The 23,936-nt window shown below is 42.9% G+C and overlaps 10 protein-coding genes across 12 annotated transcripts; 2 read left to right on the top strand and 8 right to left on the bottom strand.

Annotated features, from left to right (window-relative positions):
• Positions 1-2: 2 nt before the first annotated feature.
• Positions 3-2,389, bottom strand: LOC145709504 (asparagine--tRNA ligase, cytoplasmic-like). The gene is made up of 9 exons (XM_081787189.1): positions 2,199-2,389; positions 1,785-2,156; positions 1,416-1,710; positions 1,168-1,369; positions 798-1,078; positions 643-755; positions 477-600; positions 292-430; positions 3-250 (listed from the first exon to the last, which is right to left on the bottom strand). The coding sequence occupies exons 1-9, from the start codon at positions 2,382-2,384 to the stop codon at positions 226-228; spliced, it is 1,737 nt and encodes a 578-aa protein (XP_081643315.1). The 5' UTR covers positions 2,385-2,389; the 3' UTR covers positions 3-225.
• A 44-nt stretch (positions 2,390-2,433) lies between these two features.
• Positions 2,434-4,258, bottom strand: LOC145710047 (magnesium transporter NIPA2-like). Its single transcript, XM_081787732.1, has 7 exons — positions 3,900-4,258; positions 3,709-3,860; positions 3,591-3,665; positions 3,275-3,511; positions 2,986-3,204; positions 2,835-2,939; positions 2,434-2,787 (listed from the first exon to the last, which is right to left on the bottom strand). Exons 1-7 carry the CDS (start codon positions 4,011-4,013, stop codon positions 2,769-2,771), a joined length of 921 nt encoding a protein of 306 aa, XP_081643858.1. The 5' UTR covers positions 4,014-4,258; the 3' UTR covers positions 2,434-2,768.
• A 192-nt stretch (positions 4,259-4,450) lies between these two features.
• LOC145710046 (uncharacterized) lies at positions 4,451-6,713 on the bottom strand. Its single transcript, XM_081787730.1, has 4 exons — positions 6,309-6,713; positions 5,733-6,265; positions 5,166-5,493; positions 4,451-5,116 (listed from the first exon to the last, which is right to left on the bottom strand). The coding sequence occupies exons 1-4, from the start codon at positions 6,415-6,417 to the stop codon at positions 4,773-4,775; spliced, it is 1,314 nt and encodes a 437-aa protein (XP_081643856.1). The 5' UTR covers positions 6,418-6,713; the 3' UTR covers positions 4,451-4,772.
• Positions 6,714-7,455: 742 nt separating this feature from the next.
• Positions 7,456-9,265, bottom strand: LOC145710045 (ethanolamine-phosphate cytidylyltransferase-like). Its single transcript, XM_081787729.1, has 6 exons — positions 9,113-9,265; positions 8,800-9,041; positions 8,638-8,752; positions 8,245-8,599; positions 7,901-8,145; positions 7,456-7,858 (listed from the first exon to the last, which is right to left on the bottom strand). Exons 1-6 carry the CDS (start codon positions 9,190-9,192, stop codon positions 7,765-7,767), a joined length of 1,131 nt encoding a protein of 376 aa, XP_081643855.1. The 5' UTR covers positions 9,193-9,265; the 3' UTR covers positions 7,456-7,764.
• Positions 9,266-9,421: 156 nt separating this feature from the next.
• LOC145710042 (uncharacterized) lies at positions 9,422-11,720 on the bottom strand. Its single transcript, XM_081787726.1, has 6 exons — positions 11,235-11,720; positions 10,804-11,191; positions 10,404-10,761; positions 10,239-10,362; positions 10,057-10,196; positions 9,422-9,958 (listed from the first exon to the last, which is right to left on the bottom strand). Exons 1-6 carry the CDS (start codon positions 11,650-11,652, stop codon positions 9,830-9,832), a joined length of 1,557 nt encoding a protein of 518 aa, XP_081643852.1. The 5' UTR covers positions 11,653-11,720; the 3' UTR covers positions 9,422-9,829.
• Positions 11,721-12,010: 290 nt separating this feature from the next.
• LOC145710044 (uncharacterized) lies at positions 12,011-15,697 on the bottom strand. Of its 2 annotated transcripts, XM_081787727.1 has the most exons (10): positions 15,538-15,697; positions 15,321-15,462; positions 15,048-15,194; positions 14,854-15,002; positions 14,517-14,810; positions 14,439-14,468; positions 13,950-14,124; positions 13,826-13,903; positions 13,538-13,645; positions 12,011-13,319 (listed from the first exon to the last, which is right to left on the bottom strand). In XM_081787727.1, the coding sequence occupies exons 1-10, from the start codon at positions 15,669-15,671 to the stop codon at positions 13,227-13,229; spliced, it is 1,350 nt and encodes a 449-aa protein (XP_081643853.1). In that variant the 5' UTR covers positions 15,672-15,697; the 3' UTR covers positions 12,011-13,226. The 2 variants fall into 2 exon arrangements, with proteins under 2 accessions (XP_081643853.1, XP_081643854.1); XM_081787728.1 differs by lacking the exon at positions 14,439-14,468.
• Positions 15,698-15,789: 92 nt separating this feature from the next.
• On the bottom strand, positions 15,790-17,023 carry LOC145706665 (large ribosomal subunit protein uL30-like). Its single transcript, XM_081784091.1, has 5 exons — positions 16,846-17,023; positions 16,574-16,798; positions 16,475-16,503; positions 16,073-16,271; positions 15,790-16,010 (listed from the first exon to the last, which is right to left on the bottom strand). The coding sequence occupies exons 1-5, from the start codon at positions 16,972-16,974 to the stop codon at positions 15,873-15,875; spliced, it is 720 nt and encodes a 239-aa protein (XP_081640217.1). The 5' UTR covers positions 16,975-17,023; the 3' UTR covers positions 15,790-15,872.
• A 408-nt stretch (positions 17,024-17,431) lies between these two features.
• Positions 17,432-18,645, bottom strand: LOC145708167 (uncharacterized). Its single transcript, XM_081785810.1, has 4 exons — positions 18,373-18,645; positions 18,226-18,332; positions 18,111-18,182; positions 17,432-18,054 (listed from the first exon to the last, which is right to left on the bottom strand). Exons 1-4 carry the CDS (start codon positions 18,643-18,645, stop codon positions 17,541-17,543), a joined length of 966 nt encoding a protein of 321 aa, XP_081641936.1. The 3' UTR covers positions 17,432-17,540.
• Positions 18,646-18,793: 148 nt separating this feature from the next.
• On the top strand, positions 18,794-20,816 carry LOC145707499 (uncharacterized). 2 transcript variants are annotated; one of them, XM_081785034.1, is made up of 6 exons: positions 18,794-18,894; positions 19,176-19,349; positions 19,396-19,533; positions 19,629-19,764; positions 19,825-20,211; positions 20,290-20,816. In XM_081785034.1, exons 2-6 carry the CDS (start codon positions 19,185-19,187, stop codon positions 20,799-20,801), a joined length of 1,338 nt encoding a protein of 445 aa, XP_081641160.1. In that variant the 5' UTR covers positions 18,794-18,894; positions 19,176-19,184; the 3' UTR covers positions 20,802-20,816. The 2 variants fall into 2 exon arrangements, with proteins under 2 accessions (XP_081641160.1, XP_081641159.1); XM_081785033.1 differs by having other exon boundaries at positions 19,173-19,349.
• Positions 20,817-20,835: 19 nt separating this feature from the next.
• Positions 20,836-23,906, top strand: LOC145707498 (E3 ubiquitin-protein ligase TRIM37-like). Its single transcript, XM_081785032.1, has 7 exons — positions 20,836-21,148; positions 21,221-21,987; positions 22,033-22,097; positions 22,140-22,323; positions 22,369-22,670; positions 22,709-22,934; positions 22,996-23,906. Exons 2-7 carry the CDS (start codon positions 21,891-21,893, stop codon positions 23,769-23,771), a joined length of 1,650 nt encoding a protein of 549 aa, XP_081641158.1. The 5' UTR covers positions 20,836-21,148; positions 21,221-21,890; the 3' UTR covers positions 23,772-23,906.
• Positions 23,907-23,936: the final 30 nt, after the last annotated feature.

The following is a 23,936-nucleotide window of genomic DNA, read 5'->3' as shown; positions in this document are numbered from 1 at the left end:
TATGTGCTTTAGTAGCGGTAGAAGGGGCCACACTCATTTCATAGAAACCCGATTATGGTGTTCAAATCAAGAGCATATGGCCCTAACCCCTTTTATTTTTACTTTTTTCAGGTCCGGACAGTTTAAATTATTGCTAGCTTGCAGGTCAGTATCAAAACAGTATAGAACGCACACACGCACATTTGCGTACACCTAAGTTTTAAATAATTCTCCCTATTCTCAATCTCAAGGCTTGCATCGACCAGTGTATCTAAATGAACTTGTTACACTGGACAGAAGTTCTTCCACTACCTGGGATAAAGACAAACATCACGAATATGATATTGATCGCACAACCAAGTGAGCATTCTTTCTAAACCAAGTCCGTATCCACCGTGAGGGCATGATCCATACTTTCGCTGGTCAGTGTACCAGTAATAGTCTTTGGGGTCTTAAAATACAGTCATTAAAATATTTGCGAGAGTTTTTCCTCTCACCGATTCCTTCTTCAGCATACTTCGACATCAATGTGTCATAGTCCCACATTCTCATAGAGCCGCCAATAACTTCACCAACATTAGGGATCAACACATCCACACTCTCGGTAACTCGTTCGTCGTCCTCAGTAAAAATTAGTCACTCTCACCAGCCGGAATAGTTTACCTTGCATCTTGGCATGTAAAAGGACTTGATCTCAGCAGGGAATCGGTGAAGCATGATCACTTTTCCGATTTGATCAGTCATCTTTCTCTCCGGAGCCTCAGGAATATCGTCACCTAGATTCAAATGAATAAAATTGAAAGCAATTAGATTTTTACCGAATTCGTAATAAGTGCCATCATCTTTTTTGATGTCATGCTCTTTCAAATACTTGATGGCATCTTTGTAATCCATTCGCATAAACGGTTTCTTAGGGGGAACGAAGTTTGGATGAAGATCGTACACGTACTGGCCTGCAGGTGACTTTAGCAGACGGTCAATTACGTCCACAAGCAAGTCCTCGATGCGGTCCAAAAGCTGCTCGAAGGTAATGAATGGACATTCAGCTTCGACGTGAGTGTACTCGGACAAGTGCCGCCGGGTTCGGCTCTTTTCCGCTCTAAATAGAAAATGTTACGTAGAGGTTTCGAAATCATGTTGTTGAGTTAATGGCGTGATTACAATAGATCTAGAAGCGTCATCAAGTACCTGTAAGACTCAGCCATACAGAATACGTCACCAAGAGCAGGCATGCAGGTCTCCAGGTAGAGTTGGGAAGACTGGGTCAAATATGCTTGTTCACCAAAGTAATCAAACTTGAAGAGAGTCGAACCACCTTCGCACATCGTTTGAACAAGACAAGGAGGGGTCACCTCGTGGTAACCGCGAGAGAAATAATGCTCTCGGAATGCTTAAAGGAAGACTCATTGGGCAACGGAGATATAAGAGAAATTTACCCTGCATAAGGTGAGATCGGATTTTCAGAATCTTGGATGTCTTTTCACCACGAATGACCAGATGCCGATTGTCGAAAAGAGTGTCTGGATCAGCCTCTTTGTTGACGACATTCTCAACACCACCAGGAGGAGCATTTGCGATCATTCTCCAGTAGTCGACTTTCAATTCGTGACCTCCTTCCGCATTTTTACCTTCGGGAACGGCTTCCAGCAGACCGTGGAGCTCGACTGTAGCTTCGGGCTGAAGAATGAGGGCGTCGTAAGTATGACAGAGCTTGTCGGTAAGGACGCACTGGCGCGTGTTTTAAATTATCGACTTCAACCGTTCAAGTTCAACGCATGATAAACAAATTTAAAACACGGTAACTGAAGATAACCAGTACCATCTCGAACGACCAAGAACATCAGATTATTTCCTTGGCGACGAATTCGATGCACCCATGCGTTCACAGTGATGCGTGAGTCTCGGAGGGGCTTAGCGTTGATAATTTTGACAGTGGTGGCAGCAGGAAGGGACTCATAAAGAGTAAGGCTAATCTTCTTAGCTGCAGCCAAGTTTCGTTCGCGAGCTTCCGCCTCCGCCGCAGCCTGTGCAGCCTTCTTAGCTTCGTTCTCAGCGCCCTTCTCAGTTTTTCGAACGTGTTGTTGGTACAATTTCGTCATTTTCTTCCTTTGTGCCTGTGAAAGCTCAACCCACGCGGCTTCAGCTTTCTTGTCGGCATTTTGGACCATAATTTTCGCCTTTCATATTCGGTAAAGATTGCTTTGAATGCGAAAAGTTACCTTTCCTTGAGAGGCGATAAAGCCCGCCAAGACGGTTTTCAATGGGGATTGCTCCGTTCCATTGTTCTCGTCGCTGCCAAGCTTCTCAGACACGAACAGCGTGTCCGATGCCATTCTAGAAAGTCGGATTGTGTAACTCATCGACCGGAACGCCCTACTCCACCCTATCACTCGACACAGACTCATTTCTGAGCTCACTTGGCATCAGGTGAAGATAATAAAGCATCAGTTTGAAAATAAAGTAAAACTTTAATAAAAAACAGCAACAATTCAAGACACACTTGAATTGAATTTTAGCAGAATTAAATTGGAAGAGCGATTTGTTGGTAAGACAACTGTATCAGTTAGCTTTGAATTGGGATATGAAAATTTAAAGTTCGATGAACGAATGCAAGAAAACGTGATGAAAAACAGATTTATCTTTTCGCACAAGTACAAAAATAGTGAAGAAGGCATGTAATTGAAGTAGAAGGGCACTCATAAAAAACAGAAGATTTTGTTGAAAGCACTTATGCCGATCGGAGTTTGCGGTATAATTAGGAAAGGGAGGATAACTGATAGACCATCTGATTAAACAACAGGTTCTTGGCTATAAAACGCGTAAAGCGAAATCTTCTAGTTAAAATATTTCAATACTTTTTGATGCCGGCAGGCTTCGATTTGCAATAAAAATCCGAGCCGTGCATAAAAGTTGTTCCAAAGGCGACTATACTTAGTCCCAAGAAGAGTCCAAGTGTGTCACTGAAAACACATGATCTCTTATCCTGATCGCCTTAAAAAGGTTTACCGAATCGTCATTGATGCGAATTCATCAAATAGAATGACCGAGCCAACAACAACTAGCGCGTTGGTACCAACATATTTAAGGGATCCTATTTGCGCCGCGTCAAAGTGCCGCAGCGCGTGATTCAGATAATAAAGCTGGGAGACAGCGCCGTATCCAACGCCAAGGAGAACGGCCCATGCGACAGGACTCAGAATTATGCTCATGTCGCCGCCTAAGATCTACTCAGGGGCAAAGAATAAGTTTCTAATAGATAACAAGTATTTTTCTCTGAATATTTTTGCCTCGTTCCGATTGAACTACGATTCCAATGCCTTTCGATAAAAGTACGCCCAAACTTCCCAAAAGATTGCAAATAGTGACGTAGAGATAAATATTTCGACTTCCATTTATCTTCGCTCGTCTCGATAAGAATGCAGAGGCGGCGAATACCCCAAAAACAAACAATATAAACCTAGATGTCAGTAGATAATGCTCCAGATCTTGGAATGTTTTGATTTTGACGCTTTTCGGAGCGTTGTAAACGATCTTGAGCCGGGTTTTTTGAAATGCCCCGATAATTATTTGAAAACTTTTAAATCTTCCTAATCAAGGTTGAAACCCTTCGCATTGTTGCGCCGACCACAGATAATAAGATACCAAGCTTTCCGTTTCTAGATAATCGCTCCTTCAACCAGACTGTACTTAAAAATTTCTGGCTTCTGCGATCGTTAAACACTTTCGTACCTTAATATCGCAGTAACAATTACTCGGAAAGCACCAAGAGGGGAAACAAGCACAGCAGGAGCATAAGTGAATGCAGCAACAGTCAAAACTTCACCAATAATCAGACAAGCAAGACCACAAAACCAAATTACCTTTGATTTCGCGACTCCAACCTGAATCTCGTAGTAAAGCTGACAAAAACTCTCGTATACCTTTTGAAGAACCATGGAAACGCCAGCCGATAATGCGCCAAAGATTGCAAGGGTGGCTCCGAAACTAGGCCCATAACCTGGTGGACTAGCTCCAGGCGCTAGCTCGTCCTCCATTGCGCCCTCGATCTTAACTAAGTGGTCATTGGAGAAATTCAACAAGTTTTCATTCCATCGTGTCGGCAGTGAATGAGTTTTGAACTCGAGGCGAAAGAAAGGAGGTGAAATAATAAGTGAGATCAACAATTAAGAATAGAATGAAATGCGTTCACGCTTCAGCGAGAAAGTATTTCGTAACGGCTTGTTCGAGGAAACGGAAAAGTTCAGAGAACTCTTGGATGATTTCAAAAAACTTTTTGCGGGGCCGGAAATCGTAAAAAAACTGCAAGTGCAATTTTCTTCAGCTCCTCGAGACGAGTTGAATGGTGGGTCTAACTCTTGATAACTCTAAGGATTTACCGGTTTACCGGCTGGTTACCGGAAAATACGTTGTCACCGGCCGTTTTTGTTCTAGAAGTGGTAAACAGATGATCGACCCAGGAAATTGTTCCTTATAGACAGTTCTACTGCAGGCTAAAAGATGAAAGTCGTATCATTATTCCGAAGAGAGTTATCATTAAAAACAGTAAATTTTGCATAAATTTCGTTGTCGCTGCACGTTCCTGATTTCTAGTCCCATTTCCGCCAAAAATAGTATTTTAGTGATAACTCTCTTCGGAGTAATGATACGGCTTTCATCTTTTAGCCTGCAGTAGAACTGACTATAAGGAACAATTTCCTGGGTCGATCATCTGTTTACCACTTCTAGAACAAAAACGGCCGGTGACAACGTATTTTCCGGTAACCAGCCGGTAAACCGGTAAATCCTTAGAGTTATCAAGAGTTAGACCCATCATTCAACTCGTCTCGAGGAGCTGAAGAAAACTGCACTTGCAGTTTTTTTACGATTTCCGGCCCCGCAAAAAGTTTTTTGAAATCATCTTGGCTATTTTTCTCCGGGAGCAATCGGATTCCCGCATCGGCTACTTGAAGCCTGAAAGCCATCGCTTCCCCCAACTTCTTGGGCGTTTTCCCCAGCAAAATAGCGGAAACTTGAGACTCAATATCGATCGGCTTTGCGTTTTTGTACTCGCGCTCGAGTTGCCTTCTAGTTCCTCGGCGCCCTTCCCAGAGTTTGAACTCGACCGAGCAGTTGAAACATTCACCGATGCTTTCATGGCCTAAAACAAGTTGAACATGTTTGGTAAAGCAGTAAAACTTTTAGCCCACCAGAGTCGAAAGAATCCGAGGACATCTCTTCACTCATCTTTGACTTCTTAGGAGATATTTCCATATCTTCCATGCTTTCATTGATCAGCTTTTCCGGCATTTGAACGCGCAATACCTTGTCCAGAAAGGCAAAGAACTCTGACTTCTTAGTTGAATCTACATTCAAACTGAACTCGTTGCCAGCTTTTGTAGTGCGGGAAGAGGTAACTAGACCACAAGATTGCCCAGCATCCATTCGGTTTTCGCCCGTGCCGATGAGTAACGAAATACCCCAATCTTTGGAGTCGTGTGATGTTGCTTTTTGGTTCTCGATAAAATTTGTGACTCTCTTTGTAGGCTTCAACATCGTCACCAGTTAACTTGATTCGAGTTACTTGAATAGAAAAACAGAAAAATCTAACAGGAATGTAATATCCAGTGGAAGCTCCCTGGCATCAAACGATTATGAAACAATACATAGATTTACTGTTGAGCTAGTTCTTAACTCTGAATTTGAAGCGTTGAGTCGACTGTTAAAATTCCTCTGTTACTCCGATCCTTGAATTCATTTACTATTTATGAACAAGCCTTCATTTTCCCTTTGATTGCGAAGCTTTTCAATACTTTCGACATTTTGTGAAGAGTTTTCGCGGTAATATGGCCGGTAGTATTGTGCTCCACTTCGAATGGATCCGCAATGTTGAGAACAGCAGCTTTGAATAGTTGCTCCGTTAATTGGTAGGAACTGAAGAAATCCGAAATGTTTGGATTGACATCGGATCTTATGTTGACGACAATATCAGACTCGACTGAGCTGAGCCAATGCGAAAACTCGAAGAACAATTTAAAAAGGAGCTTGACGGCTTCTTCTTTTGACGATACAACTGGCCATTCAAAAGGAACTTCATTCGGGAGCCGGTAGTCCCATTGCTTCTTGCAGAAGCCATCTTCTTCCAGACCTTCTTCGTGTCTGGCTCCGTATTGAGCAACAAGCTGGTCGATCGGTTTTGCAATTTTTTTCTCGATCAGAAAAGAGTACATGGCGATCAGAGTAGAGTAGGACGACAATCGACCAGCTTTGCTCAGCTCACCGTGTGAAAAGATAAACTTTGTCATCTTCACTGAAACAAAAATTTTTCTTTGCCAAAAAAAAAATCAGCGTACCAAGATGAAGAAAAAGATGATCTCTAAAACAGGTTTCGAAGAAACGCGTATTCACCGAAGCAGCAGTATTTCCGATGGAGATCTCAAGCTTTTTCCCGCTTAGATTCATCCGAATAACCGGCTTTCGAGCTCCAATAACGGCATGTACACTGGAGATAGGTAGAGTCTTTGACAAGGAGACAATCTTTCCGGTGATAAAAAGAACAACGGCTGTTTGATCGCGTTCCTTGCGCGCCGAATGAGGCTCGTTGCGAACTGTCTTCCGGCCAATCTCAATAAACTTCTCCTCGAGCGCAAAAGAATTGACCTTTCCAACGCGGAAATTAATATCGAAATCAGAAGACGGAGTTTGAAGCTGGTACTTCGCTGAGCCAATAAGATCAGCAACGAAGTTGACGCTCTGGCCGACTTAGTGTTGGTTCAATACTGCTATCTCAATACAAAAATAATTTTGTAAACACGATAATCACGCTAAATCTGGTTCTCTTTCTCTCTCTTGAACCATCCCTTCAGCCTTCAACCGTTCAATGAACCCTTCAAGCGTCGTCTGAAACAGCTGGATCTGGCCACCCCCATAAAAACTATCGACGATAGCGAGTTGTTTAGATAAATCTGCAGCGGTGTTGAGCTTATTTATTATCTCCAACGTCTTTGCGTTGTTGAAAGATGCTCGAAGTTTTGGATTCTCGGTTTGACCTGTATTTTATAGCCAGAGAATTCTTGCTCTTTTGCGAAGAACAGGACTCCGATACAGTCTCACTTTCGAATATGACAAGGCAAAAGTTTTCCTGGCAAATAATTTTCTCGACCTCGCCAAACGTGGATTGAAAGTATTCGCGAAGAAGAAGCTCGGCTACCGGCGTTGTCACGACTTCTCCTGTGACATAAACAGTTCGTTTTCCTTCGGCCTAACAATATCAACATCAGATTCAGACCAATAGAATTTCCGGATGGATAAAAATATATATCGTATAGAGAAGGTCACCTGTCGCCGTTTCAGTTCTTTTTCCTTCACCACATGCTTCTTACCTTCCTTGTGAGCATTCCATGAGATCGGGTTAGGAATATTCATGTTACACGCAATACAATGGTATGGCCACGTATCAGGCTCCATTCTATCAGTTATTGTTTGACGCTCAAGTTCAGCTGTATTTTTATTAGGAATCAATAAGTAAATTATAAATATTCGAACATATTCAGGCAATTGGAGGATCAATGTGGAAGTGAAGAAACTTTCAAGTGTGATGGAACGTTGAACCGTTAAACTAAAGATGAAGAAGAGTTGGATACATTGGTATTTTGATTTTATGCTGGTAATGGTCTATAAACTAAAGTGTTGATCTGCTAGTATTGAAAGATTACCGCGAACGCGAATCTCAATCGCACCTAACAGAGAAATTGCAACTTTAAATGATAATGATTCTATTCTACAGTAACGGAGATATAAAAGGTTGACTTATTTATTCTGCTCTGCGCGTCTTTTCATTTCTGCTTCGTACGCTGCTTTCTCCTTTATTTCTTTAGCTTTGTTCCGGTCTTGGAATCGTTGTCTAAGCAATAGTTAGGAGATGAACAACGGGGACGGCAATCACCTGTTAGCAATAATTCTACTGATTATATCGTCAGTATTCATGTCACTTCCAGAGAGTTTGATCTCAAACTTCTTCAATTCTTTGGGAACAGTGTAGGGATCTTCCCCTAACTCGTTAGGGAAGACTTCTGTCGAGCCATGAATGACCATATCGACATTAAAGTGCTCCATAAGATTTTTGTCGATGGTGTAAGGAGCTCCGATAACGACTTCAGATACGTATCTACAGGACAAGACTGATAGCAAGGATCACTAAATATTGCACTTTTCGGCACTTGCAAAGTGTGCTTATCTTTAAGGTAAATGTCATCTTGAGAAGCAAAGATATCCTTTTCCTGACAGGGTTCTTTCATGTAGGTTCATGATCGGAAAGTTGCCTCCCCTGTACCGGTTAACTTCTTGGTCAGTATGGAGCCCGACAATAATGTAAATGTTCTCGTACATTCCATGAACTTTTTGCAAGAAATCCAAGTGGCCAGTGTGAAATAAATCGAACGCACCGGTAACATAAACAATCTTGTCGCCAGGACTAGGGTCTTTTGGAGATGAAAACTGGACGATTTTATTGTTTGTTTGTAAAAACTGATTAACGCCCGTCCACGGAGACGACTCTGTATTGTCTTGTCTGGAGAAACTGTCAACACGAGTGCGCTGGGTTTGGTCTTCTTCCGAAGTTGACGACCGTAAATCACGCGAAGCTCTAAAGCCACTATTTATCTTGAAATAAAATCGGCTAACCTGAAGTGAGATCGAGTTGCCAAGAGCATTCTACCAACAAGATCAGTTGTCGATACTCCATTCGTTCTTCTGAACTCGCGATATCGACCGTTGTCCTTGACGATCTGATAAGTATCTATGTGAACGGTTATTTGAAACCGGGATAAGTGAAACTGAATTTACCGTTTCCATCGGCAGTCATAGTGATATCATCACCATGGGCGCAGAAGTCGCAGTTGTACTTGTCCAACGTCTCAATAGTTGTTACGTAAGGAGCGTTCTCGATAACCTCATCCACCCACTTAATTCCTTTCACGATTTTGACCCGTTCTTCCATTGTGAAAACAGGAGGCCCTTTATGAAGAGAAATTTCTTCATCTGAGTGAACGCCGACAACAAGCTTGTCCCCTAACGCTCGCGCTTGCCTAAATACTGAATTGTTTCAGTAAGTATTAACAATCTGTGCGCATAATTTTTTCTAAGATGACAATCTTACCTGAGCGCATTTGCATGGCCAAAGTGGACCATATCAAAGCAGCCATCGACCCAGACGCGAACATCTTTTCGGTCCGCCATTCTCTTGCGCTCTTAACTTGAAAAACTCAATGAAAAAGTTCGCGACTGTTGGCGACAAAGTTTCGCTACGCCTCGTCTCACAATCAACTGCCCTGTCTCTGTCGCTCAGTCAATCGTTTTTACGCATAACTGGTAATTTTTCGTTAACCCCTAGAGAATCAACAAACATGATCACCCCATCGAAGCAAATAAAGAGATAACCAAAGGTCTTTAGACTTATTTATGCGACACTGTAGATTTCGTAGATCAATGACTTTATTTAACCACGGTGGTAAAATAGCAGCAGTTAAATTACAGTTAAAAGAAGATCGTTTTTTGTTTCAGAAAATATGTCACAAAGGAGATAAGCGGGCATAAATAGTTAGTCCAGAAAGGTGAAAAGTAGATCTAGTACTGTTTTCTTCAACTATATCAAATTCTAAGCTTGGAAATGTTAAATGCAAGATAATGGCCGAAATGGAATCATTGGAGCATAAAGGAATGGCTAAAGTAAAACGAGATAATTGAAGCTGACGTGATCGATGTTAGTTCAAAGATCTTCAATTGAAATTTTGAGCAAGGAAGCACCGAAGAGTCGGAAAATAATCAATTAGGCAGTCTAGATGCAAAATTTTACTTGGACATAAGGCGAAGGGACTTAGAAGGCAAATTTTTGGTTTGACTCGTGAAGGGGCTCTTTGAAGGCCATTTCGTCAGTTTCTGGATTGGTGAAGTCTTCGTTGCAGAACCAGGTCTCGACAATGTGGACGGCAAGGCTGTAGATTTCCTAAAAGACATTGTTTGTCAAAGAGCTTACATAACGAATTTGAACTTTGAAACTTATTCACAGCGATTTTCATTATTTGAAAGAGGCAAATTACTTACGTCACTTTGGTGCATTTGAAGAGCCTCGAATGAGTCCAGCGCGCCGCTTTCTTCGACCGCGCTAAAAATGTCGATATTGTGCTGATCTGCCAGCTCAAGCATGCATTTGTAGAATCGGAGAGCAACTTCGATCAGTTGAGCTAAAAATTTTGAATGTTTTGTGATGGGAAACAAATGCTTACTATCGTTGCACTCGAGAATCGTCGCAACGGACTCAATCGACTGACACATAATAAGATTGTAAACATCGTCCTTCTTTAACTTCTTTGAGCTTGTAACAAGATTTCCGAAAACATAACAGCATTCCTGAAAGCATATTGACTGTTTATTCTTATATTCAAATTAACCTTTCGAATTTTGAACTCGGCGCCTTTTAATCGGTCCGAGACTTCTCTGAGAAGATCTGTTCTGCTAGCCAAGCGATGCTGTTGATTAGGGGTGCCAGCTGCGATATTTGAGAGTCCCCAAATCACGTCCTTGATAACACTGTCTGCGCGTCTCATTGATCCATTGAGCATGTAAGCAGCCATGTCCAAGAAGCCAGAGTTCATAATCGTCTCCGTGTTCTCGTCGTTTCCTGTCAGGCTATTTCCGAGCGCTCGGATGGCAGGAACCATCACTTTCGGCTTGTCTGACGAGGCCAGGACCATTAACTGTTTTATGAGCCCGTCCACGTTCGCCATTGCTTCGACGTATTCATCGCCCCTGTAAACAGAATTAATTATTTTTTCAGTAAAAATAATTTACCCGTCGGAAAAGTAGCTTAGGGCCCATGCTGCGTCGACATTACATTTAGGGTCCTTCCAGCAAAGAAGCGCATTGAGCGGAAGTAGGAGCGGTTTCACCTGCTCAAATTTAGGCGGAGGCTTGTTTCGGCAAAGATTTGAAAGCATCCAGGTCAAATTGGCGAGGAACTCGTTGCTTTGTTCGGACTTGATGTGTGGCATGATCAATGTAACGATACCAGCTTCGATAACGAAATCGCGCATCCTGGGTCCATCGCCTACTATGTTACCAATGGCCCAGATCGCTTGCTCCACAGTTTCAGGATCCTCATCATTCGTGAAGCAATGTGTCAACGCGGCGACGCCTCCTTTATTGACGACTTCTGCTGTTTGTCGTTCGTTTCCACAAGCTAAAAATATACCTACAGCCTGGTTTAATTTTTGTCGACTTACTGATATTGGTAAGAGCCCATGCCGCTTCTTTCTGTGTGGCGTTGTCAGTCGAATACAAAGCTTGAATGAGAGGTCTCACAAAACCTTCATTGATAATTTCGTCGATTGGCGGATTTCCAGAAGCGGAAAGCTTCTTTCGGCAAGCCTTGCAAGCTCTTCGGACTTGGGAGGGCATTCCGCTCGCGAAGAAAGACCGGATCTCGTCATAGCTCTTTGGAAGCTGTCGTTCGTCGTCATTTCGGTCAGGAGAGTTCGTCTTCAATGGCGAGGTGTTGAGATCTTCAGCAAGATTACGTCTCTTGGACATCTGGTCTTCACGAGCAGTCTTTCGGAGCTGAACCGCCACTTCCCGTCGGTTCACTCGGGCGGCATCCTTCTTATTTGAGAACTTGTGCTGTCGCTGGCGATTCTCTGACATTCTGATAAAGTCGATACGTTAAAAAGGAAGCAAAGAAGTAGCGTCTTGCTCTGCGAGAATTGTAATTTTGAAAGTCGCGCCGGGGCTTTTTGTAGCGGCGGCGCCCCAGAGAATCCTAATTTGAATAATGCGAAGTGGGATGGTTCGAACTCACCAATGTTTGGTTTGATCTGAATACAATCCCATGCTGACTATCTCTTGGAATGGCTTATTTAGACATGTTTTTATTTGAATATGCATCGACGCGTAATGGCATTCTTTTAGAAATGCAATACTAATAAAAATTACAAACCCTCTCAACCGTATAATTACGAATTTCCGTTTTTCCTGAAATGCCTTTCGAAAAATGCGCAAATAATAAATCCATAAAAAGAATTTATTTGAAAAATAATTGATCGTTATTGAGAACTTTTAAATGGAGCCGTACTGAGTCAAATCAATGTAAAATTACTAAAGATTGTTGATAGGAAGTATGGAGTTTGTTGGGACTTCGCAAAAGAGTTCTTGTAGTTTTCAGAAATAAAAAAAACGATAACGGCAGTAATGTCTTAGGACTGTCTTTTTACGTTTAAGAAGGATAAAATTCAGTATTGAATGCCATATATCAGAGATATTCTCGTGTTCAAGCTGTTGCCCGCGATATCACCCAAATTTTGATTCTTGCAGTGTAGAAATAATTTGGTCCCTCCAAACTATACGAAAATCGACTTCTCATGTTAGAATGAATCAAATTCTATTAGTAACAGATAACTGAAAGTGTAATAACGGGAAAAGTAATCTAGAATCTAGATTCTAGATGAAGGAAATGGTGCTCAGTTTTATTCACTCGAAGTTCTTAGTTATTGTCAGGACAGACTCAGAAGTTACGGAGCATTCACTTGATCTGCCGGAGAAAGAACAAAATGCTCGCAAGAATTAAAGCAATAGGAACTGTTTCGGTTTGAAAATGGGAAAAAGTAGAAGTTTGAATTATTTCTGGATCAGCTTGAATTACGTGCCATGAATAATTAGGGGCCGTTAATCGTAGTAGTGAGCTTATCATGCGACGAAAATATCAGAAGATTCGGTCTGTAGAAGAATTCGTAAGTCAGATAAATCAAAAATGAATCAGGGAAAGATATAACAGTAAGAACAGCTTATCAATGTAGGATGGTCTTTTAGATTAAAAGAGGGGAAACAAAATGAGTTTTTACAGAATAATAAAATTAGGAGAAGATAGTTTCTTTCTATATCAATTTATTGGATTTAATGAAAAATGGCTGATAGTTCCAGTTTCGGGTTCGATTGCATAAGCCCTGAATAACCAAGGAGGAAACAAAAATGAACATGTTCAGGCTCACGGGACAAACTGTACCGACAAACACTGGATTTCAAACTCAAAGCCTGCACCTGGAGCTGCAGGACAGGAATTTTGGTAAAACGTAAGAGTGGAAAACGAAACCGAAACGAATAAAAAACTCAAACAGCTGGCAGTAGACTTTTTAATTGGCGGTTTTTATTTTGTCTTTGAGGACTTTTGTAAAGTCTTCAGACGCGTTAAATATCATGATAATCATTCTTTGCGAAGGCGATTGTTACTGGTTTTGCCGGGCACCGTTCTGATTGCTGGGCTGACTCGTCATCACCATAACAGTTTGGTTCTGTCCATTTGAGTCAACGGATGAAGTCTAGTACAAATGGTCAGTTTCATTTTCTTGCGAGACAAGTTTGCGACAGTTGGAAATCACAACTTTTAGAAAAAAAAAAACAGAATAGAATTTGGTGAATCAACAGTTGGGGATCCCATGCGATTTTCAACAGTTTTAATTTGTCGCAGACTGCGACTCGCAGTCAAATCGAAAAGCGGAAGGGAGCCGTCTAGGGTGTAAAATTAATTAACGCGTACCGTCGGCAGAATCAAAGAAGCGGGTGCATTTCCGGAATTGCTGTTAATCAACCGCTGCAGATCGCTGTGATCAAGAATCAACGTCCTTTTCCCGTCGATAATTGTTTGCTAGGACAGGGGTTCCTGCAATAATTCAAAGAAAAAAATGATGATTGGTAGCGGATCAAGAAATTGAGTCTCTTAGACTTTTTGGCGAAATCATTCGCAACAATCAACCAGTTCGAAATGCTATTCAAGTGTGGCGATTTGAATGGCGACTGTTAATTTTTCTCAAATCGGGAACCTTGCCTTGACCGTGTATTGCTGACCACCCTTTTGTTGGTCAGAGCCGAGAACCATAGTTGTAGCGGTCGAGACCACGCGGGACTAAGCGAAAAAGTAAACCGCGGAAGGGCTGAAAGAGCACGCTTACCGATGGCTGTTGCTGGTTATCTTGGTGCTGGCTAGTTTGGATGAGTCTTTGCCCTGATCCAGGGCTTTGGACGATATAGTTTGACTGGCTGCCGGACTGGCCGCTGCGGGGAAGGTGCTGCAGAGGGGCATTCTGCTGAGAGTGGCCGCGTTGCATTTGGAGCGTCGGATTTTGGCTTAAATTCGTTATGCATAGGAATAAACGGAGTCTGAAGGGCTAGGTTGATTATTCTTGATTGAAAGAGTAGACAAGGACTTAAACAGGACTCTTCAAAGCCCAGAATGGGCTTGAAAAAGAAAAGAAAACGCCAACATTGGGCCAAATATTTCAGTCTTAATATTTTCTAAACTCAAACGAGTCAGAGGACAATTTTAAAATTCCAGTCGACTACTACTCTTAACGATTCAGTGTCTGTTGGAGAAATGCCAATCGCGGCCTATTTCTCGATAGAGAGCGGACCCATCGGTCATTTACACAAAGAATAATTACTTTTCAGCCGAGTCAAGCTCTAAAAGGAACCTACTCTTAGCCATGAGATCGGATCTTTCAAAAAGTCTGAGGACTTACTTTTGTCCAGGGCTCATCGGAACAGATCCGCTGAGTCTTGGCTGCTGCTGCTGTTGATTCTGTTGTTGTTGATTAGTTTGTTGAATCTGATGTCCTTGCTGCGCTACTTGCTGGCTGAGTTGTTGTTGGCTCGTCTGACTCTGTTGCTGCTGCATCGGTTGTTGAAGGTGCGGGTTCATTGTCTTTTGATTTGCACCCATCGAGTTATTTTGCCGTAGCTGACTTTGCGCTTGACCAGCAGGACTTGCCACCTGTTGCATTCTCGGCTTTTTCGTCATTTGATCGGTTTGCATTCTAGTGCACTCATTATACATCAGATCGAAGCTTGTTATCTCACCGGTTATTGACACTGTTCCCAAAATGTTTGTGCAGGTTTTCTTTGAGTTTTTGGCTTGTTCTTTTTTGCATCGTGTTACTTATAGTTCCCAAATCGTCCTTAAAGTTCTGAACCGCTTCTTGAAGCTTATCGACGTCACTGGGCATCCACTGATTGCGAGAATAGAAGTTAAAACGTAAGCTGATAAGAAGTACCTTTGACTTGTTATTTACACTGTGGAAATCCAAAAACATTGTGCATTCGCCGAGACGCTGAAACGCTTCACCAGCAACTTTTAAAACCTCCGCAACTTTGGTCGCAGAGACGATCGATGCGTTCCTCTGCATATCGCTATCCGCCGACTAAATTTATCAGTAAAGAGAGAAGTTTCTTCGGAAAGAAGAATCTCCCCCGGCTATGATGAATAAAGGAGAAGCAAGCTTTATGAATATACAGCTTCTTCCTTTGGGTCTGCTCGTTTTCCTTACCATAGAATTCATTGAACCTGGAGTATTAGGCATTTGGTTCTTTATTTCGGCCGGCGATTCCGTTTTCATACTTGCTGTATCGCTCATTTGAGGAGACATGACGCTGTTTTGATTTTGATTAATATGCTGCGGCTGCATGGTCTTTCAAGGCTTTGATTTCAAACGAACAGAAAAGCTAGTTAATCGAGTTGATTTCGGAGTGTATGAAGGCCTTTCCGGAACTGGGAGCCGCGTGGTTTGCATGTTTGGGTTATGTTCTAACTGATTATTGGTGGGGATGGTCTGATGGTATGCATGTTCGGGCTGGGAGACCATCGGGTCCCCGACGTACGACTCGTTCGAATTGTTCATAATTTCATTTCACGAGGCCCGTCCAAGTTCTTAAAAGCGGTCTTCAAATGGAGAAGAAACCTTCGACTGCAAGAGCCAAATTATCCTGCGAAATGAATCAAACAAGCAAAAACAAAAGTGAAAGGTAATTCCGGTCAAATTTTATTGAATAGAATCGACAACAGAATCGTTTTACGTCCCATGTACAGAAGGTCAAGCTTCTTAGTTCATCTTTCTGACGAGGTTGTTGATCTTGTCTTCTCGGTTTCCGAAGTCACCACCTTCGACGAAGTGGTTGGTGACTCGTCGGTAGCCGCCAACGGGGGTGGAGAGCTTGAAGGGCCAGAGGAAGTTGTTGGCCTAAATAGAGAGATTAGCGCAAGAGAGTCGAAAACACTAATTGTGGGAGAAAAGATACTTACTCGCTTGAAGTTGGGTCCGACGGTGTAGATTTCGTGGATAAGATCCTCGACGGACTGGAGTCCAACTTCTCCGAGGGAACCTTCGACGACGGCGTTCTCCTTGAGTGGGATTCGCTGGCCATTGACCTTTCCATGTCCTCGCTTGTAGATCAGCTCTCGGACAGTCTTGAGGTTAGGGTATCCCCAGGTGATGAAAGGCAGTAGATCAGGTCACGACTAGTTTAATAAATCGAGTTTCTTAGAGTTCTACGGAGACTGGAGAGAAGCACAGTAACACTAGGTTTCCGCACCTCACTCTCTCTCTTACGTCAAGCCCAAGATCGCAAGGATCCATCAAGCTTGACAGATAAAATTATGAGCATTCCAGACTGCCCAGGTGAAATCTATCGTGACCTGCATGCCTGAGCGATGTTGAGCATCATAATAGTGGCCTAAATTTTGTTAAAAGGACGAAATTAAAATTGGACGGAGAAAAAGTGGAAGATTAGGAAAGACATTTACCTTGTTGAGCTTGACGAAGGTGGAGTTTCCGATCTGTCGGAGTCGGAGGAGCTGGAGGATCTTCTTGACTCGTGGAGAGACCTGGTTGATACCTCGGATTCGGATGACGAAGGCGAGCTTGGGCTCAGCTGGGACGTAAACGTTTCCGTTCTTTTTGGCCTGTCGGGCTCGGGCGATATTGAGCTTTTCTTCGGCGGCGTATTCCTTGGCGTAGGAAGCAGCTCGCTATTAGAAAGTTTGAGTATACGAGCTAGAAGAGAATGGATGGTTACCTTGATCAAAGCTCGTCGCTTGAGGGTGTTAGCCTTCTTGGCGTTTTGCTGAGCAAGAGCTCGCTTGGCGAGAGCGGCCTGGTAAGCCTGTCGCTTCTTTTTGAGGGCTTCTGGGACGGAAGGAGCCATGATCCAATTTCAGTCTAAATAGTCCTAGATAAGAAATCTTTCTCTCTGTTATCAACAAAAAGAGGCTTGATCTCTTGAATTAACGCTTGGTCGGTCTAAAATAAACAAAAACTTTACAATGCCATCATCATTATCTCTAGTCAACTGGAATTTAGTGAGGAGTATATTGAAAAAAAAGCTCAAGTCGCGAGAAAGATGGATTCTTTTCTCCAGTCCGCCATGTGAGGTCCTGAGCCAACCAGCAAAAATGGGACGCCCACGCATCGCGGCGCATCGATAGCGCCACTACTACACTGCTTTTTATTTCCATATGATAGCCCGCCGGATGGCGCTAATCTACTTTTCTTTTTCATGTGCGGTGCTCTATTTCAATTTCTGACTCCTATTTGATTAAAATAGGGTAGTATAAATAACCCTTTAACTGATTAGCGAATCTAATAAGCTAAAGAAGTTGGTTTTTATAATTTATTCTAAAAATGATAAATGGACAAAAAAAAAAGTCTTCACCGCATAAAATAGACAATGCTAACTGAAAACAGCGGTAGGCTCGCATTCGGTAAGACTGACTATTTCATACGGTTACTTTCCGTGTTGGTTAAAACACCCTTCTTCGCAGCCTTTTCTCCCTTTCTAGTCGCGCTCTTGTTCCTCCCAGTGATGTTTTCCTTCGCATTCACATCGCCGCTCTTGAAGGGAAATCTGTAGTTGGACTTGGAGCGATGCAACTGGCCGCGAGGCTCGACCTTCTTCTGGCGAGAGCGAACGGTGCTGCTGGGCTGCGCCATTTCTTTTGGCGCCTCGTTCTGGCTCGCAAGATTTTCGACGTTTTCGTTTCGAGCTTCTTCTTTTGGCTTCTTCTTTGTCTTGACTTCTTGCCATTCGTTCAGGTTGAAGTCAAGATCTGGGTTGTAGAAGTCCTGGGCGAACTCCGAATACTCGCGGACTGAAGGCTCAATCTCCAGTGCTTTCTGGACGCTGATGGCTTTTGCGTCTTCACAAGAGTTGAGGAAATCATTTTCGACTCCACGAGAAACGACTGGCAATGCTGGAGTAACCAGCGCGCCAGATGAGTCTCCCAACCTGAAAAAATATGTTAAAATAAGAATGTGGTCAACGTAAAAAGCGACGATACGTACTTGATCGAATTTATCTGTGCAGTGATGTGTGTGCAATCAGAGTTTTCAGATGCGCTGCTGGAAGTTCCTGGTCTGAAAAAGAGTTCATGCTTTTGTCTGGGTTTCTTGAACTTACGCGGATACTGGTGAAATCGCGGATTTCTTCTTTGGGGGTACCCTTGTCTGAACAACGCGTGGTTGTTCTTGCTTTTGCTGAACTCTTCGATTCCAGGGGACGAAGTTCTTAACTCATTTTAGTCTTTGATTTTGCAAATTTACATACATCTCTCTCAACAGCTGGACAGTGATTCTTGTAAACGACCGTGCCGGTTCTTCCAATAATGCGCCCGGGCGTATTTCGTCGTGTCCTTGTTGATTGCGCGGTCACGTCTCGAACGAGAGCGTTCCATTTCGAAGAAACGAAGCTCAATATTTCGAGGAAATGCTCATCAGTGACCAGCTCCTCGGCGGGTGGGTCGGGCTCAGGCGTAACTGCTTCATCTGGAGCCGAGTTTTCTATAACTGGCTCTTTCGAAGCTGACTCTTCCGTAGACATCTGAACGAAAGAGCGGTTAGTAGCACTGACTTGCAATGCATAATAATTCAGAAAAAAAAACACGGAGAAACAGGTGTAGATTTCGTCTTGCCCAGGGGAAGATAACGATAACAATCTTTGAGCGAACTCGAAGTCAGAAAAGAAATAACGAAAATCGAGAGCGCACCAGTAACGCATTTTTCTGAAGAGCCTAATATTTGCGATTTTTGTTGCTAATGCAATACCTGAGAACACTTGTTTGAGAAAAAAGTAAGCAAAAGTCCTGGCAGTGACAGTGGGAGGGAAATAGTGAGACTCCGGAGAAATGATGCACTCAGCAGCGCACTCCTGACACGATGACTCAGTCGATGACTCAGTATTGTCTGCCAGTCTTTGAGAAAGAGTCGCGTTCAACTTTTAACTAAATTTAAAGCGGTTGCATGCAAAATTAATAGCCTTCCGATAAAAGAATTAACGTACGATCCAATCATTTTAATTTGAAAAAAAAAAAAGATTTTAGATTAAGTTTAACAATTACTTATCTTTAGAAGGATAGCCGGATGGGGTATCAAGAATTGAAGGAAGAGGATGTTTTCGCAGCCATCTTCTTGAAGAACTTTTATCAGGCCGATCGACGAGAGGATAACTTGGACAAGGACTTGGCGCAGAACTGCAAGTTGACACTTGCCTTCCACAATTTTCTCAAAAGAAAAGTGACTCCTGAGGTAACACGCTCTATTGACAATAGTATCGGCACTCGTATTCTTTGAGGATTTCATGAAGACGTTGATCGAGGCGAATCCCAATCTTCACAAATTCGTGGCGAAGGAGTTGGAGCACTGTGCTGCTGACGACATGTTCCTCAACGACATGTTCATGATGGACTTTGACGAAAAGTGCGACGAATGGGTTCTTGGGTCGGCAACTTTTGACTTTTGAGAAATTTTATTTTCATTATTTTTTGACTAAATTTATTCGTGTAAATTTTGCCGACTCCTATTTAGATTTACTCCGTCGGACTTGACAATGATCACCTAGACGCTCCATTTTCTGAGAAGCTGCAAAGAGCGTTCGTCCATTTTGAAAATTTGGACTTCTCCGAAAGAATTAAACTTGGCAAATCGACGAGAAAGTGGATAGGTCTTGGGTTCGACTGTCACATGAGAATATTATCAACGATTTTTTGAATCCCAGCGAAAGAAAAACACTTTCCCTCTCTTGCGCCAACGCAGCCTGAAGAAGAAAGTACGCTGAATGAAGAGAGTACGGCGGAAGACGATATTGATCCTGGAGAGATACTTGGCAAGTTTCAACTGCCAATGCCTGTTACGAATGAGAAGAAAGTAAGGACTGTAAAGTTTGCGAAGACGATGGCAGAAGAGGACGTAGATGGGTTTAAAGAGATGGTAAAACTTCTCGAAATTTATCAACGAGTAGCTGAGCCGCTCAACGTAAACCTTATTGCGAATATTCTCGTGGCTGATAAAAGTACCGTTTGGGATACTTTCAACAATCACTTCCATGAGATCTCCCTCTTGGCGAGCATTCACGAGGATGGACGTGGGGCAAAACCCTTGCGCGTTTTAGGTACTGTTGACAATTAATATAGCAAGATTGCGCCACTGTAAATTTTCATTACGTAAAAAATCGTTGTCAACAAAAAAGCTCTTCGACTGGGGATCGTTCTGAACTATTTTGGCTACGACAACGCAGCTAAGAAGTGTTTGATGGCAGCTCAGCTTCATTCCTACACGAGCAATGATAAGGTGATTATGAAGCAAGTCATGCTCTGGCGAGCCTTCATCACAAATGAAATCCTGCCAACAACGATCTTCGGTCAGAGCGACCGTTGGGGCACCTTGACGCAGCTCAATGCTAGCCTTTGCGACCAGTTGACCAGCCTTAGTGAACTTCAACGCATGCTTCGACTTGGGGAACCGAAAGAGAGTATCTACAAGCGCCTCTACGATTGGATTCCAAACAACAATCAAAAAGCTGCGCATTTCTTGGCGATTGCACATTTCATCAGCATCAAAAGTGTGATCTACGAATATTTCGGTTTTCGTCGGCTGTCGACACTCTGCAGCGAAACGATTATGAACATTGGAGCAGCGAAAGGCGAAGAAACGTCGTTGCTGCTGAACTTTTCGCTTCTTCAGGAAGAGGGTCTTTCATGAAATCTAAAATCGCGAGCTTGAGTCTCGAAAAAATAAAAAAGTATCCCTAGAAAGATGAATGCAGCGAAATTATTGCGGGTGAATCTTCCGAAAGCATCGGACCTTATCCGGGAAGATAAGGATATTCTCCAAGATCTACGGAGGCTTGCGCGAGGGAATTTTAATGGAATCGTCGTTGGAAAGTCTGATGGATCTTCTTGGCGCCTCGAGGAGCTGGAAGTAATCATCGATGAGAAAAGTGAAGCCAGAGCCCAGGTTACATTTGTTGACATTCTGGACTCGATGGACGTTAATGAGAAAAGTGCTTTTATTCACATTAGGCTGCAAATACTGCACTCGAAGATAAGGCACGGATACAAACTAAAGTTCGAGTGAAATTTGTAGCGAATCAATAAGTACTTTTTTGTATTCGTGTGAAGAATGCTCGAGGAAGAATTAGATGAGTCGGAGAGTAGCCAAATCAACGTGTCTTTGAAGGAAGCTATGGATCGAGCCAGGGCGAGAAATTACAAGGGGCTCGAGATGGAAGCAAACTTCATGCTAGCAAAACTAGCCATCCGAATCGGCAACTATGATCATGCCATTAACTACCTCAAAGATTCCGAGGAATATTACTCGATGAATGCAGATCTCTATAATGAGAGAAGCCATTTTCTTCAGTTGCTCACTGCCAATCTGTTGCGAACAGTGAAGAACAAGGCGCTCTACTCGGAAGAGAGCATCACTTGGATTATTAAAGAGCTTGGAGAGCTCGCAGACGAATTCGAGGGGACGTCCAGTTTGCGAGACTTGATTAAGTACGAAGAGATTCGCTCCCTTTCCTACTTAGCGAATTTTCTCATGAAAGCTTGCAATAGCATGAAGGCTAAGAAAACTCCTTCACAAAGTCTCTTGACTGCCGTTCAATCCTTGATGATGTCCAACTAAAAGTTCATTATTGCACATCAGACTTCACATATTTCACTGCCCTGTTCACCCATTGTCTTTCTAGAATCTAGTTGCTCTTCTTAGATAGACTTACTAAGTCTTATCGAATGGCGGGCTAACCATGGGCAAGAGATGTTTTCATGAATTCTTTTTAGAGAGACAATGGAAACACTTTCGGCGGCATTCCAATGTCTAGTCTGTATGGGGCCACTGCAGGATGCTCACCTGTGTCCAAAATGTTCAAAATTCTTTTGTAAAGGTGAGGCTACTTCATGACGCAGCTTAGAACGAATTTTGATCCTAGAGTGCATCATCCGCTGGGTCAGTCGCCACAGACAGTGTCCACACTGCCGATGCAACTTGTCAGAGGTAATATTTGTTAGTTGATATCAGTAACCGAAATGATGATAGAGTTCCTTGGTGAAATGCGGATGGGTGAGCGATGTTACTGCCAGTATTGCGCGATTAGAAACGACTCACGCTACTACTATTGCTCAGACACCGACACGGCCATCAAGACCAGCGACGGAGACAATACCAGAGCAAAGCGAAGGATGTCCGCAAGAATTGTGTCAAATTCACAAAGCTCACAAAGGTATCACTAGATCTTCTTAAAGTTGACCAACACTTCACCCGCCAGACGTTTTCTGTACGACATGCACATCTGCAATATGCCACAAGTGCGGCTGCTTTTCGATTTTACATCGAGGACATGATATGAAGCCGCTGAGCGAGGTTTACGAAGAAATGAAACGATCCGTCCAAGAAAAAATTGATGCCGTAAAAGTGAGAAACGAAGAACTCGAAATTCTGATCACTGATTACGACCGAAATGCAGAAGAGATTCGAAACGCGAAAGAGCAGGGCCTTGTTCAAATTCAAAACTTCGTTTCAGAGCGAATCAAAAGTCTAGAAGAAAACGCGAATGAACGAAACGTCGAGGTAGAATCCGAAGGGAAGAGCAAACATGTACTCTTTAGATCGAGCGCTATCGGAAAGTACTTCGCGATGAAATTGAGAAAAATAAAGCTTCGATTGCAAGAACGCAGCGTGAAACAGAAGCCTTAGACGAAGCCGAGCTTCTGCAAAAACGACGGGTCGTAGAATCTTCTCTAGATCAGCTAGTAGCTGAGCCTATCTCTAGCTTTGTCTACGAGCCAGTTACGAGCCAATTTAAAGATGAACTCAACCCCAAATGGAACACAGGTAATAGCCGCCTATCAACAAGGCTCTACAAATTTCAATTGGTTGGACTAACAATAACAAGGGACTTTTACCGTCGAGAACTTCGAGGAAGAACTCTCTTCAAATATGCCACTTTACTCTGGGTCCATTCATCATCACGGAATGACTTGGCAGCTGAAGGTCTATCCAAATGGGAACGAAATGGCTCAGAACTCTCATCTCAGTGTCTTCCTTCAACTTTCAAATGCGACTCCACTTCATTCCTCTGCCAAGTATACATACCAGTTCAGCATTCTCGATCGGCACGACAAGTCGATCTACGAGAAAGAGTTTACATCTGAGTTTGCTATTGGCGAGTGTTGGGGCTACAATCGCTTCCTATCGCTCCGCCGAGTCAACAATCTTCTCGTCGACGGCGATCTAAAGCTCAAGTTCTCTGTGCGACCCGAATCGTTTCCGATTGCTGTTCGCGACCTAGAAAACTACATTAACTTCATCACGCTCGGCGGCGCTGATCTAGCTGAAGAACTCCAACAGCATCCTCTAAACGAAACGAACGCTGCCGACAGATCTTTATCCGCTGAGTTATTGGCCGAATTATCTTCCGACAACAATGAATCGAACGAAAATGCGATCTCAGAATCGATTAGTCTATTCGATGCAACCAGAAATTTCGGCACATCAGACTCGGAGCCTGATGATACCCCTAGACCCAATAGCGCGCCAGTCTATCTTGTTTCTTCGAGTGATACTTTACCGCGACCACTGGATTACGATGAAGCGGACACAGAAGAATTGCTTCTGTCGTTCGCGGAAACTCAACATCGAACTCAGTTCACAATCGGTGATCAATATTGAAGGCCCTCGTTTCACATCGTAAACTCGTTTCCTTTTTCACCACATTCCTGAATTCCCGATCTGCCTTATTTTTTAATTCCAATTCATTGTACACTAGCTATTCTTTCTACTTCACAAAACACTATTTTTTCACAATTTCTTAAACAATTCGTTCACTTTAGATCG

Source organism: Oikopleura dioica, chromosome XSR, assembly GCF_907165135.1.
Source record: "Oikopleura dioica chromosome XSR, OKI2018_I68_1.0, whole genome shotgun sequence".
Lineage (NCBI taxonomy): Eukaryota > Metazoa > Chordata > Appendicularia > Copelata > Oikopleuridae > Oikopleura > Oikopleura dioica.
Note: the sequence above shows the minus strand (reverse complement) of the source record. Positions and strands in the feature narration are given on the sequence as shown.